At 42.4% G+C, this 20114-nt stretch overlaps 1 protein-coding gene across 3 annotated transcripts in view; it reads right to left on the reverse strand.

Annotated features, from left to right (window-relative positions):
- The window catches only part of ALK (ALK receptor tyrosine kinase), a 327314-nt gene that overhangs the window by 38701 nt on the left and 268499 nt on the right, over positions 1-20114 (reverse strand). For all 3 annotated transcript variants that reach the window (XM_054195890.1, XM_054195891.1, XM_054195889.1), the window contains 2 exons: positions 10963-11057; positions 9430-9573 (listed from right to left, as the gene is read on the reverse strand). In XM_054195890.1, the coding sequence (XP_054051865.1) occupies positions 9430-9573; positions 10963-11057 (239 nt within the window). The remainder of the gene's footprint in view (positions 1-9429; positions 9574-10962; positions 11058-20114) is intronic.

Below are 20114 nucleotides of genomic sequence, written 5' to 3' on the forward strand. Positions count from 1 at the left end.
AGTGTCTTCGTTTGGAAGAATAAGAAGCCATTTGGATGTCTCCAGTGAAACATCAAACATGTTCCCAAAAGCAGAAGCAGGTGACCTTCAAGGGGACAATAAACCCAAAACATGAGAGAATTAAAATGGAAAACTGCAAGTGGTAAAACCTAGGACAGACCACAGTATGTGCTGCTATGGTTAAGCTTTACATTTCTGATTTACTCTCTCCTTACCTCATTCTCTCTTTACCTCATTCCTTAGGTATCTGCTTTACCAGGCCTCGGCAAAAGTACCTCTAGACTATCACACATGTAACACACAGCACAGCTCAACCTGAAACTGGCAGCTCTTGACTCTCACCAGGTTCTAGGGACAGGGGACCAATGAACTACATCGTATTCCAAAATGCTTCTTAATGGCCCTCTGTTTCCTTAAAACCTCAACGGCCTGGTGGAACAAAAGAAAAACATCCTCCTGCTGCAAATGTTATGCCTTCAGACTTTGAACTGAAGCAACCAGAGCAAATTTTGTGTTTTCTGCCTCTTGGATAGACTAGAGGGGGCTCACTTCCAGTGCAGAGGCAGTATCAGGGTAAGAGCAAAAAGCAAACAGTGCTGGTAATTTAAGATTAGTGAATGTGCATCTAAACTCTTAGAATCTGGCTTTTAAGAGCGCAAGACTAGGGGGAATGAAAAAACACAGAGACACGTTATGCCAGAGAGTGTGATATAAGGAACCTGGAGATGACTGAGCATGGGAGGTACTATCTTAGATTTCAAAAGCGGTCCTGTTGTAATGAATACATTGGTGTATACAAGATTATACGTAAAGCCACCCAGGTTCTGCAGCTGCTGCAGTCAGTGCTAGCAGACATATTTACTTGCTCTATTCAGGTAGATGGTAGACAGGAATGGGAGAAGACATGTTTCAGAAGAAGCAGAGCTGGGTAGTGACCTTTGCCCAAAACATTGCAATGGGAAGTCTGGCCCAAGTGAAGTCCACAGGGAGACCGCACCTGATTTGAATCAGCAAAGATTTCAGTAAAACCCACAACCAGGTGTTACGCTATCTCCTCATTTGTCACTGCTGTGCTGACTTGCAAACAGTCCTCCTGCTGTTTATATGCACTTTCATATGTGATACTGAAAGCCAGTCCAACATGTAACAGCTTTGTCACTGAATTAAATGGGACAGAATATGGCATGGGAAGAAGTCGCCTCTCATTTCAGCATAATTAGGACAGATGGATCTTAGTTACAATTCTGGATACAGACTAAAAACCTCGCACTTCCCTCCCTCTGCTCTCTTAAATGTTTCACAAAGCCAACCCTCAATCTGCAGATGTAACAGTAGCCCAAGATCTTAAACCACTAACCCAGTAACCAGAGTGCTGCCCATCTCAGGTAACCCACCACTCCTTTTTTTAAGTAAGAACGCCCATTCACTCCCCATAAAGTATTGATTTTCTCCTGATTCTAGAAATTACTGCAGCATGCCTCATGAGCTCAGGGAGAGCATTTCTACAGGTTGCTGCATGCTTCAAATTGAATTACGGTAAACTGCTGTGGCATTACTTTGATCTCCAAAGACTAAAGCAGCAGCACTGAATCGAAAATCCTTAAGCAGCTGGGTGAGAAGCATAGATTTTTTCCATCAGTGCACAACTGTGGTCTGTTGCATACTGCCTGGCATACCTCCCCTTCCTTCTGCAGTGTGGGACAGGCTAACATTGCCAGCACCTCACGCTCACACAATGGGAAAAAAAGCAGGACTCGCCAGCCTAAACCTTTCCAAACAACTAGCAGGTTTCGGAAGTTTGCCCAACTTCACACAAGTTACAGATGCCTGGTTTCCAGAAACAGCTGAGCATTCCCGTGATGAAAACTAACAGGTAGTTAAATGTAGGGTCCTTATATATTCTGTCATTGGCAGTTGCAAGATGCTAACTGGGTTTAAAAACTGGAAATTCCAGTTTAAGGTGGGAGGAAAAGAAAAGAAGTGAAGATTACACTGAGATTCAGAATTGGGGCACTACATTTCAGTAAATAATTTCTACATTGCTTCGTTAGATGGAATCCCCACTTTCACAAGAAATGTGGCAGAGGAATCATCATGTCTTCTGCCTGTTCACCCGCACACCTGCCCTCCTCAAGCTCCCTGGCAATCTCCCCAACACATTGCTAAGGTCCTAGAAACAATATTTTGCAAGAAATGCCATTTTGGCTCTATTAAAATAGATTTAAAAAAATTCCTTCTTCACAACTTTTCTTTCCAAATTAGATTTACTGATATATTTACACACACAGTCACTCATGCTTATTTTCTTTTGCACAGCAGATGTTCTAGTTTTCACCCAGCTTAGCTAGACACATAACAGGCACACCAATCAAGGCACTGGATTTCAGCCACAGCAAAGGGGAGTGATGTCCTACTCTTGGAAAACAAAAAGAACAAAACCCCACAAGGCTTAAAATGACTAACTCATCTGAAGGTCTGATACTACTTGCAGCCCAAGGCAGCGCTGCTGCAGGCACTGCTGCAAATGACAATGAGAAGGAGAAAACAGTGGAGCAAAGTCTAAAGCACGTTTGTACTGCTAACGTAGAAAGCAATTTCACTGGCACGTATAGCACATAAACTCCATATCACAAAGCAGACATAGGCATTTTAGCTATACCTCAAGGGACTAAATGTATTAACTGGCAGTTGTTAAATTAAGCTGGTTTGAACCGAGGTTCAATTCATTCCAAACCAAAACTTTACTGTGATTTGAGAAAATTACCAACCAAGCACCATGCTATTTGGCTGATTTTGGAACATAGAGTATTGCACTAGTGAAATGCATTGGTGCTTTAAAACAATGTGTAGGCAGTTTGTGGAACTTGCTGCCACAACCTCTATTCAGGCCAAGAGGCTATCCACTCCCAACAGAGTAAAAAAAAAAACATTAATAAGGGCTATAAGGTCTCATGCTTCAGGGGTATAAGAACCCCAGTGGCTAAACTTCTGGAGGCAATTAATTCTGTTAGTTGTCCCTCAGGGCATTCATTTTACTTCCTCCTCTAAGGCAGATGTCATCAAACTGGATGCCATGAACAAGCAGAATGCTTGCTTCATCTATTTGTGGAAACATTCACAAGCTCCCTAACAATACTTGGCCAATATGGGAAATCAGAGGCTTACAGGAAATCGCCCGTCTTAATCCTAACTAACATTTGGCTGCCATTGGCACCATGGTATTTGTGGAGGGATATACCTTTTACTCGGTGCCTGAACAATCTGCTATTACCAGTAATTCCAGGGCTGGTCTGTGCTGAAAGTCTGCAGGCAAAGCATACTATAAGTGTATATAAGAAACATGTTCAGCGATGTGAGGAAGGAAAAACTTTCCAATTTTGCTTTGGGTTCTGTTGTTTAACAGCATCTTGAGAGCAGTAATTTGAGATCATTACCTTTTCCAGGACTAACTTTGCCAGAAATGAATGAAGCAGGGCAGAGGTTTGAAAGATGATGGTAAATGGCAGAAATAGGTTGTGCTCACAAACAGTCCTTGAACTGTTAAATGTGTCTACACAATGATATTAATAGGATAAAAAAGGATCACAGAAATTAGCGAGTCTTGACAGCAATACCAGAACCAGTTACACAGGTATGGCTAGACTAAAAGGAGGCCGGCTTTTCAACTATTTATGGAGTTACTATTTCTACCTCTATCTTTCCATTTTCTAAATGAGGGTGTCAACGGGAGATTTGGACGTGTTTTTCAGTTCAACAACAGCAGCATCCGCAGTGATGACAAATGTATGCCAGATTGATCCTGCGTAGCATTTCAAAGAAATACTGAAAGCGTGATTCATGCTTCAGCTTTTTCTGAAGTGTCCATATAAAGGGAGCACTATCAGGGCATCCTTGTAGGAAGTTATCTGTGGTCAGTATAACAGGGCAAGGGCACTGCTCACTTCAAACAGCAATGAGAACGGCTTGTTTCTTGATACCTTCTGCAACCAGAACCTAACAAAGCAGCATGAAAAAACCTAATTTTTTTCCTCTTTTATGTTTCACTTAAAGAGATAGTGGGAGTCTTCCTTAAAGGGTGTTAAGTAACACCTGCTACTAATTTTTTGGAATTTGTTCACAATTACAAAGGATAGTAGAAATGCATGTTGAATAATAAAGATCAAGTTGGTTTGAGGTGGCAAAATTATTTCAAAACTTTCCTGAGATTTATATCAGTTTCTGCACAATTTAAAACGCTACTCTTAAGAGTGAGCAGCTTTAAAATTTAGGTTTAAAATGTGTCAGTTTCCCTGTTTATTTCAATTGTATAATTAACTCTAGAGAACACTTGTGCCAACTCAACTTTCTTATGTTGGGATCCAGTTGTATGTTGATTTTCAGCATTGCACCTTTGCAATTTTTCAGTCCTACAGAGAAAGCAAGTGTAAATACTGCAATAAAGAAATTAATGTCTAAACACTCTGAGATCCCACAATCCATCTCTGAACATTTTCTATCACTATTCAGGATGCTACTTTTGTTGGGGGAGGGCACCGAGCTGTTATTCACTGTGTTAATTGATGCTTAATACAAAAATACAATTCTGCAGATACCTTTATTGCATTATGCCAACAGTTCAGTTAGTATAATTGCACACAAAGAGCAACCAAATGTAATTTTCTTTTACTTAATACTCAGCCCGCTGTTCGTTTCAGCTCCTTCATCTGATTAACTAATGTGACTCAGAGTTCTTCCGAGAAACAGTCATGTAAGTACTCGTAAGAGGACTCTCCCTGATGCAAAAGACAAAATCTGTGCAACCACTAAGTGTTGTGAGTAAGAGACCAGAGCTGAAGGAAAACAGTAATCCAGTCTGGATGAGAAAATGATGTGATGACAGTTTCCATGCAAGAGACCATAGTCACACAATGGCTGGTGGATATGCAGATGAGATGGGACAAAACAATGCAAGATTTGAGGGGAAAGAAGGTTAATCTTTTTGTACATTTCACAACACACCATTTTTGTACTGCGTGCCCTGACACGAGTAAGTTGTCAGTGGGACAGATGAGAAGCTGAAACATCAAAAGACAGGCTACCCTCATGGTATTTACAGCCTATTCAGAAGCATCAGAAATGTTTAATTAAAGCTTGATTGCTCTCTCTCTTGTTATCTCCTTTTGCCTACCGAGAATCCTATTTTGTCTCCTCCAGTTTCCATGATAGTAATTTGTTTACCTAGAGTTCCTCATTACTGCTCACTGTATCTTTATATGCCTGAATTTCCTACATTCCGGCCTTGTCTATAAAAGGAAATTGCATTGGTTTGATATAAATTGGCTTTTTAATTGGTAGTTAAACTCCCTGTAGAGAAATGCTATGGTTTGAGCAGCTTTCAGTTTTACTTAAACTAATACCTAATCAATTTAAAAATGAAGCCAAAGTAAGCTTGGTTTACATAAAAATAAACAGTGCACAGAATTAACCATTTAAATCAAAAATCCTAGTTCCACTGAAGTTGTTTAAATCTTCTGGTATACACAGGTTTTCTTAAAACTTTTTTGCAGGCTTCTTTTACAATCAAGTTTCACCTGCAACCTTTCAGCAAGAAGCTGGTATGTCAGCAAATAACATGTCATTAATTAATTGAAAAGTTCTAACGGTCACCTAGCACTGCAAGTAACTGCGTGACTTGAAACCTACAGGAATTTTTCTGTGTTGGTCCTGGTCACCATCAAGAAACCTGAGAGAGGAATACCACCACATCAGTCGTAGCAATTTTGGGTCTTATTCTCCACACAGTGCATTCCTCATCCCACGTGTAACACATTACAGCGGTTAACAGATTTCTGGAAGCTTTAGGATCTTTCACAGCGTGGTTGTGTTAGATGTTTTGAACCTTCGGGGTACCTATCCTGGAGGCATCCCAAGACATGATAAGCAACGGCAAGCCTGAAGAAGTAATTCACTGGGTACAGGGCCTGAGAACAGAAAGGACAGGGAGGTTGGTGGTGATGACTATCACTTCTGCTGAAAACTGATTTCCAAGCACAAGCAAAACTGGCAGGTGCACGTACGAGGTTGTTCTCAGTTACACAGGAGCAAATCGAGGCCCATAACCTTGAAAGCAATGGAGCTTCTTTGGATTTACTGTCATGTAAACAAAGTAGTACCCATCTTTCAGATTGTAGTTCCTGCTGTGTAGGCTGAGGGGACTTGGGGAGGGCATTTTATTATCCTGTTGTCTTCTCAGCTATAGGAACACAGTTCTTTGTTTTAATATGATACCTTAAGAAGGAAATGTTATGTATAGCCTGTGATCCATCAAACCAGCCAAAGATCACATTAGCTGTAATTACTTTTGGCTGAGCTCATATTGGTGAATGCAGTCTTTGAGACTTCAGGGTGGCGCTGATGCTGTTGGTTCACCCACACAACAGTAAATGCGTGGCCATCAAAGTAAAGGCCTTGACAGAGTCAGCCCAAGGTTTCTTAAATGCATTACAGGAGGCAGAAAGAAACAAGATTAAAGCTGGGTAAAATGAATAGCCCAGGGTCCAAACAAGCATCTGCACCGTTTACTGAGAGCAGAGACTCAGCAACACAAAGGAAAAAGGTGATTCAGTGATGTGGAAACCCTCAGAAATGCAATGAATTCCCACTGCAAGAAACTGCAGCTTAGCTTCTCTGGTTTCTGCTCTGTCTACACCAAGGGCACAAAGGGGAGAAAACTGCTGATGGAGTGATTTCAAACCTCAAGGCCTGGAGACAATTTTAGACAGAACATGAACAGGACCGAGGATCAAGTTCAGAAATTAGGCAAGCCAGCTTAGATACCACAGGAATTGCCTTGAATTTTCACCCCAAGGTCATAACAAATTATTTGAATTGCTCAAAGTACCTCGGTGACCTTCTCTTCTACCCCCATGTAATCTGACTCCCATTATTTCTACTATCCAAGCATTTCTTCAAGTTGCATTCCTCATATAGGACAGGGAGCAGAAGAGCTAGATGTCCCACCATTTCAGGTCTAGTGAGAATTAGGAAGTAACAAAATTCTCGAAGCAACCTACAGCCACAAGATTTCTAGCCTGACACCCACATACCCACTTTACATTAACTTTGCATCCGAACTTCAGGCCTTTCTCCAATCTGAACCTGGTATCTGATGGCTTCTGTGTTACTAAAACAGTAGGTACCCTGGAAGGAAACGTACATCTGCCTTAGGGAATTACATCACCACCTAAGCATTGACATTGCTATGGGAAGTCAGCCACAAGTCCATAGTCTACACCTCTGTACGGATCCTACCACAAGATCACTGACCTAAGAGCAACACTGAAAGCACTTAAAAGTAAAAGGTGGCTCCACTTACAGGCAGGAAACAGAGATACAGATATTGAAGGGAACACTTCAAAGGATCTGCAAAGAGGATGTAAGGGTCTTTTTAGAAATTATACCTTTGTGACCAGCCCAAGCTCACACACGACATCTGTAACAGAGCTAGACACAACATTTATAGCTAAAGCAGGGGTTCACCCAGCCCAGCATCCTCTCATATGGGCTCATTCCGTCCTGTTCTCCTGAGGCTCCTGTCAGTGCTCCTGCACTTTTCTTGCTGTATGATGCTCAGTACATAAAATATCAACAAACTCCACTTGATGGCAACTCTTGGCCTACACTGCAGACTGTATCATCAGCCTCCACTGCCAGAGCTTGCTTCACTGGAGAGTTCAGGTGCCAGCAGCTGCCCTGCTGCGGCAGCATGGAGTGGGCTAATACATCCAGCTTTTCAGGCAGGCTTTGAAGACTATGTGGAGCTTTTGACTACATCAACCGGACTGCTGTTAGTATCTGAGCTAACCCCACTAGTTCATGTATTTCAACCGTACACTGCAGGTAGCAAAGTGAAACATAACCGAGAATAGAACAGACTCAAAGAAGTCTAAGATGGAGGAGTGGGAGAGGAGGAGGCACCAGGAACAAAGCCCTGGGCTTGCTGACAGTAAAGGAGGCATATACCAACCACCCCCCTGTTCTCTACCTTAAGAGGGACAGTACTTCAGATTGGCAGGTAACTAGCTAGCTCTAGTGGCAGTTATAGCAAGTGCTTGTCTCTCCTGTAGTCACCCCTCATTTCCATGGCCAGCACTGCTCCCCCAGGTAGGCTGGAGGTTGTGACCACCTGAATCAAATCAGGAAATGAAGCTGGCAAGGAGGAGGGAAGGAAATCGACTGAAACAGAAACGCACATGTAGAGCCCAAAGCAGATACTGTGAATGTGTGGGCAAGCCTCAGAGGGGGAAGAAACAAACATTTAGGAGACAGTCATGTGAGGGGGAAGGAATGGACATCTTGCATCTATTTGGCCCACGCTGCTACAGTTAAGCTGGAAAGGGGAGCTGCGGGACAGGGGAGAATGAAATAACATTGACCACGCAAGACTGACATTTCTAACTAACTAAAAATCATGTTTTTAAAACAAAGTCCAGTGGCTGTACTCTTTCAAATGGGCAATGAAAATATTACTGAAAAAGCGAAGTTATGTTATTGCAAACCAAGCCTGTATTAACTACGGATGGTGTTCAGGTTACCACAGGCTGGACTCGGTCAATTTGGACACTTTACTTTGATTCCTGCCTATTTTTAAATGACCCTGACACCAAACAACCTGTCTTACAGTTTAAAAGCACTTTTCACTTCATGAAGAGGCTCCCTCTGGTTCTTTCTTTCACCAGCTTGCAATTGAAATCCAAGTTACAGTTAACAGCTAAAAGTAATTGCCTCCTAGAGCTTGTTTTGTTTTGTTTGTAAGGGACTCGGGAAAAGCTCTTGTCGTGGTTTAACCCTAACCAGCCACTAGGACCACGTCTGCCCACACAGTTCTCGCCCCTCCCCTAGAAGGGCAGGGAGACGAGGGAGGAAAGGAGGGGAAAGGGAAAAACCCTCATGGGTTTAGATAAAGACAGTTTAATAGAAACAATAACAGAAAAGGAAAGTAACAATAATAATAATAATAGTTACACAAGTCACTCTTACTGCCTGGTGAATTTGCACCATTCAGAGCAGTGACTTTTGGATTCCTGTCCCCCCGGCCAATCCCATTTATATACTGAGCATGGTATCTACGGTATAGAATATTCCGTTGGCCATTCCCTTCTTCTGTCTAGGCTCCTTCTCAGCTTCTATGGGAAGCTGAAAAGAGTCCTTGAAAAGCATAAACATCACTTAGCAACAACTACAACAATATGCATTGTTGACACTCCTTTCATGGCAATCACTAGAAAGAAAATTGACTCTTTCCCAGCTGAAACCATGACAGCTCTGAACAAAGGCTTTGGTAAAAAAAAAAAAAGAAGGAATCATATTGCATTTAGTCACATCTAACTGAAATCTGTACTAGTTGGAAATCTCTGCTGCCTGAAAATGCTTCTCAGACCAGACAATTACCTGCTGGACCAGAAACGGGGGCAGTGTTGAGTTGGAGATTTCCCAGAAGCTTTTGTTCCCATCCAAACTTCTTCTGGCCACCTCTACTGGTGAACAAATTGCTTGAGTCTGGAGTGGTACCTCGAGGTGCCTTCTCTCCACTGACTAGAAAACAAGAAGTCACAGACTGGTTTATCACTGAGGGTGGCTGAGTCAGTATGTAATCCAAAACTGAAACTAAATTAAGGGCTGAAGGCTCCTCTGCTGAGAATAAGAGCCTGCAGTCAAAGGATCTAACACCATTAAAAGGAAAGCGCAGATTGACTTTCCATTGCTGTTATGGGAACTGTGACAAAAGGAAAATAAACAGGAATGAATGGTAGGCAAAACAGCAAGTGAATGAAGACACAAAGCAGAAATACAGAACACAATCTTTAGCAACTGTTAGAAAGTTTCTCTTTTAGCCAGTAAAAGTATGTGCAATCATTTTAAATTACAGACTAACTTTAAGATCTCTTTAGAATACTGGAACCTGAAGTACGCTACACTTAAGCACAGAAACCTAGGAGTATCACTGCGTATCACAGACTTGCAGCCCCAGCCAATGAAAATTAACATAACACAAAGCGGATTAAATATTCTCCTGTTGGATGAGGAAGTGGCTTAGAGGTGTTCAACCTGAACAGGGCTACAGAGGTTGTAGCTTCGAGCCTGGGAAGTGAAAGAACACACTTAAGTTCTACTGCTCAACCCAAGGCAGAAGTTTCATGTGTTCAGAGCAGCAACCCCCCAATCCTCATGCAAGTTGTTGGTCTGAGGTACAGAGTAACAGATCATTGAACACATTTACAAATTAAGCAATTCACTGTGCATGAGATTGTGAAAGATGAGCCAGACACAAATGCTCAATAAAAATCTAAATGGGGTGAAATCTGGCAGCAGAGGTACAGACTAGGCATATTCTAGAGACCAGTCAATCACAAAGTCCAGATCAGAATCCAAATTTTTCCCAAGCGTAGGAGAGAGTGAAGATCCTAGTTTCTGATTCAGACTTAAATGCATGTCAGTCCAAATAAAATAACCTTGTTCTAATTTAACTGGAGTATTGTGCCCAATGTTATTGCAGAGTTAGTGTCAATCACAGGATGCCTGTCTTTCCCTAGCCAGAGTCCAACTGTCATTCATTTTGATAACTGTCACACAGTAAACCAGGTCATGTGGAACTCTATAATCACAGATTGGCTTCTGCATCAGCCTGGGTGGATAGGTGATGCTACTGTCTCAGTTGGAAGCTGACTTTCCCACACCATATGTCCTACTGCCCATTTACTGCCAAACTCAGAACCCATTCACTGGTCGGCTCCACTAATAAGGTTTGCATCTGAACAGTCTCCTCCATCTAAGCACCGTTTTTTCTGAAACGTACCTTTACATTTCAAGAATCTTTTGAAGAGAACAACACCTAATCCCTTCCCCACAGTTTCAACCCCTTTCCAAATTTCAATTACGTGGCAAATAAAAGACAAGTTACTTGCAGATAAAAGGAAAACTTACTTGTTAAATAACAGTCCAGACTAAGGGAGACATTGTCAAAAGCAATAATGGCATCAGATCCTTCTTCCCATGAGGCGATGATCTGAAACCAAAACCTGCACAGATTGGAAGAACAGGGATTAAATTCTGTTAAAGAGATGAAACTCAGAGCTCTTTGCAATTAAAGTGGTTTTAGAATGGGGGAAAAAGCTTCTTTTCACATATAAAAGTAAGAAATTGGCAGAGAAAGTATCCTCACCCCTAACAAGCAAAGATGATCTGAGGAGGGGAGGTGTACATGAATATAGGTAGACGGAAAAAAGAATGCAGCCCCTCTTCCCTCCAGAGGCATACAACCTGAAGCAGGTGCAAGTATGTGTGTGAGGTCAGAAAATAAATTCCCCTTCCCTTTTGGCATAAAAAAAATAATAAAAAAAATCAGACACATAAGTGATTTTATTCTCACAAGTGATTTACACCCTGAAGTGTTAAGAAAAATAAGTAGGCTGGGGCTCCTGAAGTCATTTGGAGTTTCTAAAAGGAACTGGCAATCAAAGGCTGAAACCAATTTAGAAAGTATTTGGTGTTGATCCACTCTCTAGCAGGCAAAGGATATCTAACGGTCCTGGCAGTCACAAAAGAGAGGAACTGACACAGGTAGCCCACAGGAAGAGCAGAACTCATTATCTCCTTGTAGAAGCTGAGCGGGTTTGCCTTAAATCACTTCCACACTCTCAGCTGGCTTTTGCCAGGAAGTTCTGCCACTCCTACATTACCAGAAGAAAGATCACTGTAAAATCACCCTCAGTGGTATTACAAGTCAACAGGAAGAGCAAAAATAACCCACAATCAAATACTTCAAATCTGATAGTATATTTACCACGTGTTAATTTAGTGCACTCATGGATTTAGATTTTCTCTTAGCTTAGCAAGTTAATGTTCTCCCGATGCATATCTGCCACGTAAAATCGTAATACTCTGCTTAGGAAGGAGAACAATTTCTAAAAGCAGCCAACCATGGCCCAGAAGTGAGGTACAACGCTGATAAGTTGCATCAAGACTATGAAAACATGAAACTATCATATGCTGTAGAACAAGCTGGAAGAGAATATAAAATATTATTTAAACGTCATTCACTGTTGTATCTTGATGTTTTACACCAGCAGAAGTTAAGCCATTCACGGGTCTCTTTAGTATAGACCTATGGCTGACAGTTCCTGCTCTATCTTTTAGATACAAGTAATCAGAATGTAAAGCCAGAATGTGAATTCTTGCAGGTGTGCCAGTTTAGATGAGAAACTGATGACGGAACAAGATATTTTTGAGGAGTAATGCTATTTATTTAGAAAGGCCATAGAAATCCTGTTCCTTCACTGCAGCAAGAATCTGAACACCAGCAGAATTATTTTCTTCTCACAGACTTTAGTCCTTTATGCATGGCACTGGCTCTAAAATATTTTCTCTCAGCTTTTTGTCTGCTATCAGTATTCTCACATTAGTCTTGTTGTCTCCTACTGTTTTTAAAATCTACCTCTCCTTTACCAACAAACCAACCTCACAAAACAATATTCCAGTGAAGCTTCTCTGCTTATATGTACGTTTGAGACAGCATGTTCCTGTGTTTTGAATGAGGGTTTTGACTGTTTTAGCACCTGACTGCCAACAAACATAACCAACGTCCACGTTGTTCTCAAATACAATGCAGCTTTCACCACCAGTGATGACAATGAGGTTGGGCATAACCTAAAACAGACCTCAGGGATATGTGTGCCATTTGAGAATATCCAGATTGAAGGGACATCTTCTTCTGCAACTGGTGTTCTTGCTAAGCTACAGAGGGAGACACAAAAAAACTGACACAACCAAAGCAAAAACTTCAAACAGAAGATGATCTTGGCAGTCCCTGAAAGGTGCAAAGGGTTTAGAACAGAACACAGTCCATTCACAACAGAAAAGAGCTGATAGAGTTACTATGTTCCTCCCTTTTTATTTCTGTGAAAGTAAAACAATGATGCTTCAACACTGAACTCTCTTGCTCCTTGGAGATATGCATTGGACATATGAAGACTTTTCTAAAATGGACTTTTTATGTTCTAAAGACATGAGCAGCTGCTATGAAAGAGCCGGTGACTGATACAAAGAACTGTGGATATGGTGAAGGGAGAGTATCCCTAGCATCAAAGGAAACTCCAAACAGCAAGACATAATTTTCCTTGCTAAATGATCCATTTTCACGAGCTCAAAAGGTAGCAGCTCCATCCAAACAAATCTGAAGATCACAAAATTGTATTTTTTGCCTTCCCAATGCATGCAAAGTGCAACTGCAGTCTGACATTGCCAGAAGCCTCACAGTTCTTAGTTGGTATACTTGAAACCCATTGTGGGTATGTCTAGGAGGAGAACTGGAAGGAACATAAAATCCTTGGATGTTAAATTGGCTTCCAAGTACATCAGCTGTCCTCCCCGTGTTTGCTCCTCAACTGACATCTCACAACACTGCAAATGAAATTATAAACTCTAGCATAAACATAAGCTGTTCAGTTCAAGACATGCCCATGTGAGTCTTCAACAAAAGCTGTTGGACAGACAAAGTGGGCTCTGACCTCCTTTTTCCTGTAAGTTACTGTGCCAGCAGCAGAGATGACTGAACATGTCCTGAAGCACCACAGGTCACATTTTGGTATGTTATAGAGAACCAGGACCTACCTTGGGCTGTAAACTACAGCCTATAGCTCAGCAGAAGCTTCTCCCTCCCTGTTCTGTGCTGCTGAAATCTCCAGGAAGAGGTAAGGTGGAAAAGGATTCAGCTACATGTCTTTCAGTTGGCTGTGTCTGAAAATCAATGCCCAGTACACAGTGAACCTTGGTGCTGCATTGAAGGGACCACTGGAACTGAGTCTCTGACACACTGGATCTTTGGCCCGTTTCCTGGGGGTGCACACAAAATGCCACTTGGAGATGTGGACATTTTGCTGTGTACTTATGTTTGTAAGGTGCTAAACTGAAGCTGGGAAATTAATTACAAAGACAAATAAGCAGTTCTTAGACATGGTCCTCCATGTCAGCTTTTCCCTCCACTAAAGTGGTGCCTGGGAGCAGCATGCCAGTGCTGGTGGGTAAAAGCGCTAGCAAGGTCTTGCAGCCTGTTGTCGCAGTGGAGGTGGGAGATGATGACCCATGTGCTAGCAAAGACATGAGGAGCAGTGATGGGTTGGCAACTGCAGAAATGTCTGAGCACAGTCAGGTGGGAATAAGGGCTTGTCCCCCCAGTAAAGTGGCAAGGCAATTAGCCCAGCTGAAGTGCATCTATATGAATGCACGCAGCATGGGCAACAAACAGGAAGAGTTGGAGACCATCGTACAGCAGGGAAACTATGATATAGTTGACATCACAGAAACATAGTGGGAAGACATGCACAACTGGAGTGCGGTGATCAATGGCTACCAACTCTTCAGAAGGGATAGGCAAGGAAGGAGAGGTGGTGGGGTGGCCCACTATGTCAGGGACAGTTTTGAATGCCAAGAACTTAGCAATGTGCATGATGACATCGTTGAGAGTTTATGGATAAGAATCAAGAGGAAGGCCAATAATCCGGACATGGTGGTGGGAATTTGTTATAGACCCCCCAACCAGGATGTAGATAAGCATCTGGCAGAGGTCTCGCGATCGCTTGCCCCTGTTCTTGTAGGGGACTTCAACTTCCCAGATGTCTGCTGGAAATATAACACAGCAGAGAGGGAACAGTCACGGAGGTTCCTGGAGTGTGTGGAAGACAACTTCCTAACACAGCTGGTGAGGGAGCCAACTAAGGAAAGTGCCCTACTGGACCTGCTGCTTGTTAACAGAGAAGGTCTTGTAGGGGGTGTAAAGATTGGAGGTCATCTTGGGCAGAGTGATCATGAAATAACATTTTCGATTCTTGGTGAAGCAAGGCGGGGAGCCAGCAGAATTGCCACCTTAGATTTCCAAAGGGCGAACTTTGGTCTGCTTAGGACCATGCTTGAGAGTGTCCCTTGGGGGATAGTCCTGAAGGGCAAAGGTGCCCAGGAAGGCTGGTCTTACTTCAAGGAATACCTCTTAAAAGCACAGGCGAAGGCCATCCCCAAGTCCCAGAAACCGAGCAGACAGGGAAGACGACCAGCCTGGCTAAATAGAGAGCTTTGGCTCGACCTCAGGAAAAAAAGGAAAGTTTATGATCTTTGGAAAAGGGGGTTGGCTACTTATGAAAAAAACCAAGATGTAGTGAAGCTATGCAGGGCGAAAATTAGAAGGGCCAAAACTCAAGCAGAACTCATCTTGGCCACCACGGTTAAAGACAACAAGAAGAGGTTCTTTCAGTGTATCAGTAGAAAAAGGAAGACTAGGGAAAATGTAGGCCCACTAACGAATGAGGTGGGTGCCCTAGTGGTGGAAGACACAGAGAAGGCAGAGCTACTGAATGCCTTCTTTGCTTCAGTCTTCACTGCTAAAGCTGTCCCTCATTAATTCCAAGCCCTGGAGGCAAGGGGAAGGTCTGGAGAGAAGAAGAGTTTTCCCCAGTAGAGGAAGATCAGGTTAGAGAACACTTGGCCAAACTGGACATCCATAAGTCCATGGGCCCTGACGAGGTGCACCCACGAGTGCTAAGAGTTGGCAGATGTTATTGCTTGGCCACTCTCCATCATCTTTGAAAGGTCATGGAGGACAGGAAGGTGCCTGAGGACTGGAGGAAGGCCAATATCACTCCAGTCTTCAAAAAGGGCAAGAAGGAGGACCCAGGGAACTACAGATCGGTTAGTCTCACCTCCATCCCTGGGAAGGTAATGGAGTGACTCATTCTGGATGTCATATCCAAGCGTGTTCAGGAGTAGGAAGTTATTGGAAGTGGTCAACATGGATTTACCAAGGGTAAATCATGCTTGACCAATCTCATAGCCTTCTATGATGTTATAACTGGTTGGCTGGATGAGGGCAGAGCAGCAGATGTCATCTACCTTGACTTCAGCAAGGCATTTGACACTGTCTCTCATAACATCCTCCTTAGGAAACTGAGGAAGTGTGGACTAGACGAGGGGACAGTGAGGTGGATTGAGAGCTGGCTGTGTGACAGGACTCAGAGGGCTGTGATTAATGGAGCAGGGTCGAATTGGAGGCCTGTAACCAGTGGTCAATACTTGGACCAGTATTGTTTAATGTATTCATCAACGGCCTGGACGAGGGGACAGAGCGTATCCTCAGCAAGTTCACTGATGATACCAAACTACGTGGGGTGGCTGACACCCCAAAGGGCCGTGCTGCCATCCAGCGTGACCTAGACAGTCTGGAGAGCTGGGCAGAGAAGAACCTAATGAGGCTCAACAAGGACAAGTGTAGGGTCCTGCACCTGGGAAGGAAGAATATCAGGTATCAGTCTAGGTTAGGGGTGGACCTGCTGGAAAGCAGCTCTTAAGAAAAGGATTTAGGGGTCTCGGTAGACAGTAAATTATCCATAAGCAAGCAATATGCCCTTGTTGCCAAGAAGGCCAATGGAATTCTGGGCTGCGCAGGGAAGAGTGTGGCCAGCAGGTCAAGGGAGGTCATTCTCCCCCTCTACTCTGCACTGGTGAGGCCACAACTGGAATACTGTGTCCAGCTCTGGGCTCCCCAGTTCAAGAGAGACAGGGAACTACTGGAGAGAGTCCAGCGTAGGGCAACAAAGATGACTGAGGGACTGGAGCATCTCCCTTATGAGGAAAGGCTGAGAGAGCTGGGACTCTTTAGCCTGGAGAAGGGAAGGCTGAGGGGAGACTTTGTTCATGTTTACAAGCATCTAAAGGGTGGGTTTAAGGAGGATGGAGTCAGACCCTTTTCAGTGGTTCCCAGTCACAGGACAAGGGTAAACAGGCACAAGCTGTAACATAAGAAGTTCCAATCAAATATGAGAAAAAAATTCTTTACGGTGAGGGTAACAGAGCACTGGAACAGGCTGCCCAGGGAGGTTGTGGAGTCCCCTTCTCTGGGACTTTCAAGATCCACCTGGATGCAGTCCTGAGTAACGTGCTCTAGGCAATCCTGCTTTAACAAGGGAGTTGGACTAGATGATCTCTAGAGGTCCCTTCCAAATCTGAAAATTCCGTGATGCCGTGATCCCGCAGATTATAGCTTAGGTTGCATAAAAGGAAGACAGATACTTCTCCACAGATTACTACACATCTTCTTTGTATACCTGGCAAGTAAATACTTCTTAAAATAGCTTTAGGCAATTTCCTTGGCAGAACATAAGCTTCATGCCCCAAAGTATTATCCTTTGATGCACTCTTCATGTCATGCCTCTTGAGACAATGAAGGGCTGTTCTTATGAGAATTACCAAAAGTTCAGCCCCTAAGAACAGAAGGGCATGATACAAACCAGTGTTTCTGTCATTGAAGGGAGTGCCATCTAACATGCCCATATAAGAATGTTGCACCTTACTTTCATTTACAGTTCATTCAAGTTAAGAGACAGCCTTGCTGATTTCACCTGCAGGAGCACTGGGACCAGAACACTTAAGAAATTTCATGAAGTTCACCAGGGACGAAAAAAAAAATCACAGAAATGCCTCCAAAATAGAAAAATCATGTGAATGTCAAACACTGTTAGGACCATCAGTGCTGCTCTGGCTGCCTATTAATCTGATTTTTTTTCTAACGTGAATGCAGTTTCAGTACAAATCTTCTCTTGAGACCAGCATTTCTGCAACAAATAGTTCATCTTTTTCTCTTCTCCAGTTTAATGCCACTATTAATTTAGAAATTTGATGTCTTTCAAATTCCATTGAAACAAGATCATCAGTTAACCAACATTTCAATCATTAGCTTTGGTGGTTTTAGCTTAATGGGCTAATTAAGGGAAATTTAATCAAAACTGAAGATGGAAATGTCACACATCAGTGAGACGGAAAAAACCCCACAGCCTCGTTCCCTCGCCCCCTCCTTTTTTTTTTTTTCCTTTCTGTTTGATCCCTGAAATCAATGCAACAACTCCCTTTGACTTTGGTGAAGGCTGATACTGAAACACCAGAAGCGTATGTTATTGCAGTGACTCAGTATAATGCTGGAGGAGATGTCTCACTGGCATTTTTGCACAGATCAAAGTGGGGTATGCTGACCGCGCATCCAGTACTCCAACTGGTACCTATATGGCACAGATACTGGTCCACAGCACTGTGTAGACATTCACTGCAAACACAGATGCTGTGGTGGACGGTCATGAAAGAGTCTTCCTGAAGGCAATTACACAGGAGCAGCAAAATTAGTGCTGGCAAGTTTGTTGTGACTTTGTTGCTTAATAAATCCCAGCAACTTCCTCACATGGAATCCAAATACTCATCAGATAAGCCTGTGTTTCCAAGCTGGATTTCTTCATTGGAATGAAAACATGGCTGCTACGAACGGCTTTAGTAACTTGGATATTAGAAAAATCACTGCTTGAGGACTGGTGGAAATACTTCTTATCTATCTCTTCTTTTGTCCTACTTGACCCCAGGAGCGCAGCTAGAAAAAAGTTCCTTAGATGTATGACAATTGGGAAGTACAAGTTACATCCCGCAGAGCTGAGTGTCAGCTGAGCTGTGAATGCAACTCATGCAAAGGCTTTTTTTTTTTTTTTTTTTTTTAAATCTGTTTGAGGCAGATGGGAAATGCTGTACCAGGTGGACAAAAAAAAATTAAATAATTCAAATCTCTCCTTTGGGGAACATCAGCTCTGTTGTCTGAAGGATAAAGTTTTACATAAATTCAAAAACCACTCAAGGGTGACTACTGATCAAATATTTTAGAGCCAGAGATAAGAAATGGAAGCAAAGGCATAACAAATAAGCTTTTTTTAGTTTGTTTCTTTGGCTCGACCTGTGAAATTTGAATCCAAATGAACAGTTCCTTGAAAGGTAGGGCCATGCATATTCCAACTCAGTTAAATCTGACAGAAAGAGGATAACATCAAAGCTTCTGGGTTGTAATATTCCCCATTCCCAAGGATCTTTGAATTTTGGGGTTTATTTTAGTGTGGTCAGTATTTGAGCTTCATCAAATCATCCTGGGTTTTCTGTTCAGTTGGTTCTTTTTGCTTACTTATTTTTTTCTTGATCCTAACATAAGACTGGTTGCCCCCAAAATACCTTGGTCTTATTTACAGATTGAAATATAGAGCTAAGAATATGAAAATAGATCTATAGTCATGTTGGTATAACCTCCATGAGGACAAAATGTTTTGCTTAAATCACCCATCCTTAGGTCTTCATTGCACAGAAATGTTAGCTTTTGGGTGTAATTTATTCTCTGCTGTTTGCAGGGAAATAAAAAACATTCTCCTTGAATTGAAGACCTCAGAAAGCTGATTTTGTGCAAATTCTGCAGCTCCCTCCTTTCAGTAACAACTCTGAATTCCACCTAAATATTGTCCCTGGCTCATACAGAGAGTTCAGGTTTCCATTAGCCAGACTCAGGCAGCTGTCCTCATGCCATTATTTTTAGAAAGGCTCATAATCATTATTTTTTTTCTTTTTCTCATAAAGATAGGGATTATTAACCAAGATTGAATGTTAATCTCCTCTGTACTCAATCCCCCATTCAGTGACACGATCACAGAGTGCCTGTACGTACAGATCCCATTTCATAACTTGTAATGTTTTGCCTCTGATGGAACTGATTTCTCACTCTACCTAGCTAAAATAATTATGGCTGAACCTGCTTGAGACCGAGGTACTTACGGAACAGAGAAGTTTCAGGTCACTAACCCTTATTACATTCAGGTTCCCATTAACTTCTCTGTTACAAATGATGCATTGTTAGCTCCCTTCACAAAGGAATACTTACTATTTGGGATAAAAGACATACTTAGGTGGAATGAGATTATTTGAAGAAATATAAGCATGTTAACCAAACTCAGTTACAGTGACAGAATTGCCATGCAGGAAGTTACTTAATAGCTAGTAATGAAGGCTGAGATTCAAAGGTGTTATCAAAGGCAACCATGCAGAATATATACACGCACAAAATCTGTCACAGGTAGTCTGCACACGCTGCCACCAAACCCCTTTTTTCAGATGAACGGAACATCCATCAGCAGAATAACTCTATTTCAGACAGAGAACAGTAGCAGCCACAGTTAATGCTACAGAGCAGAAGAGCAATGATACGGACATTAAAGTCTCACTCTGCTTTTAACGAAGTAATG

Source organism: Rissa tridactyla, chromosome 3 (genome assembly GCF_028500815.1).
Source record: "Rissa tridactyla isolate bRisTri1 chromosome 3, bRisTri1.patW.cur.20221130, whole genome shotgun sequence".
Taxonomy (NCBI): domain Eukaryota; kingdom Metazoa; phylum Chordata; class Aves; order Charadriiformes; family Laridae; genus Rissa; species Rissa tridactyla.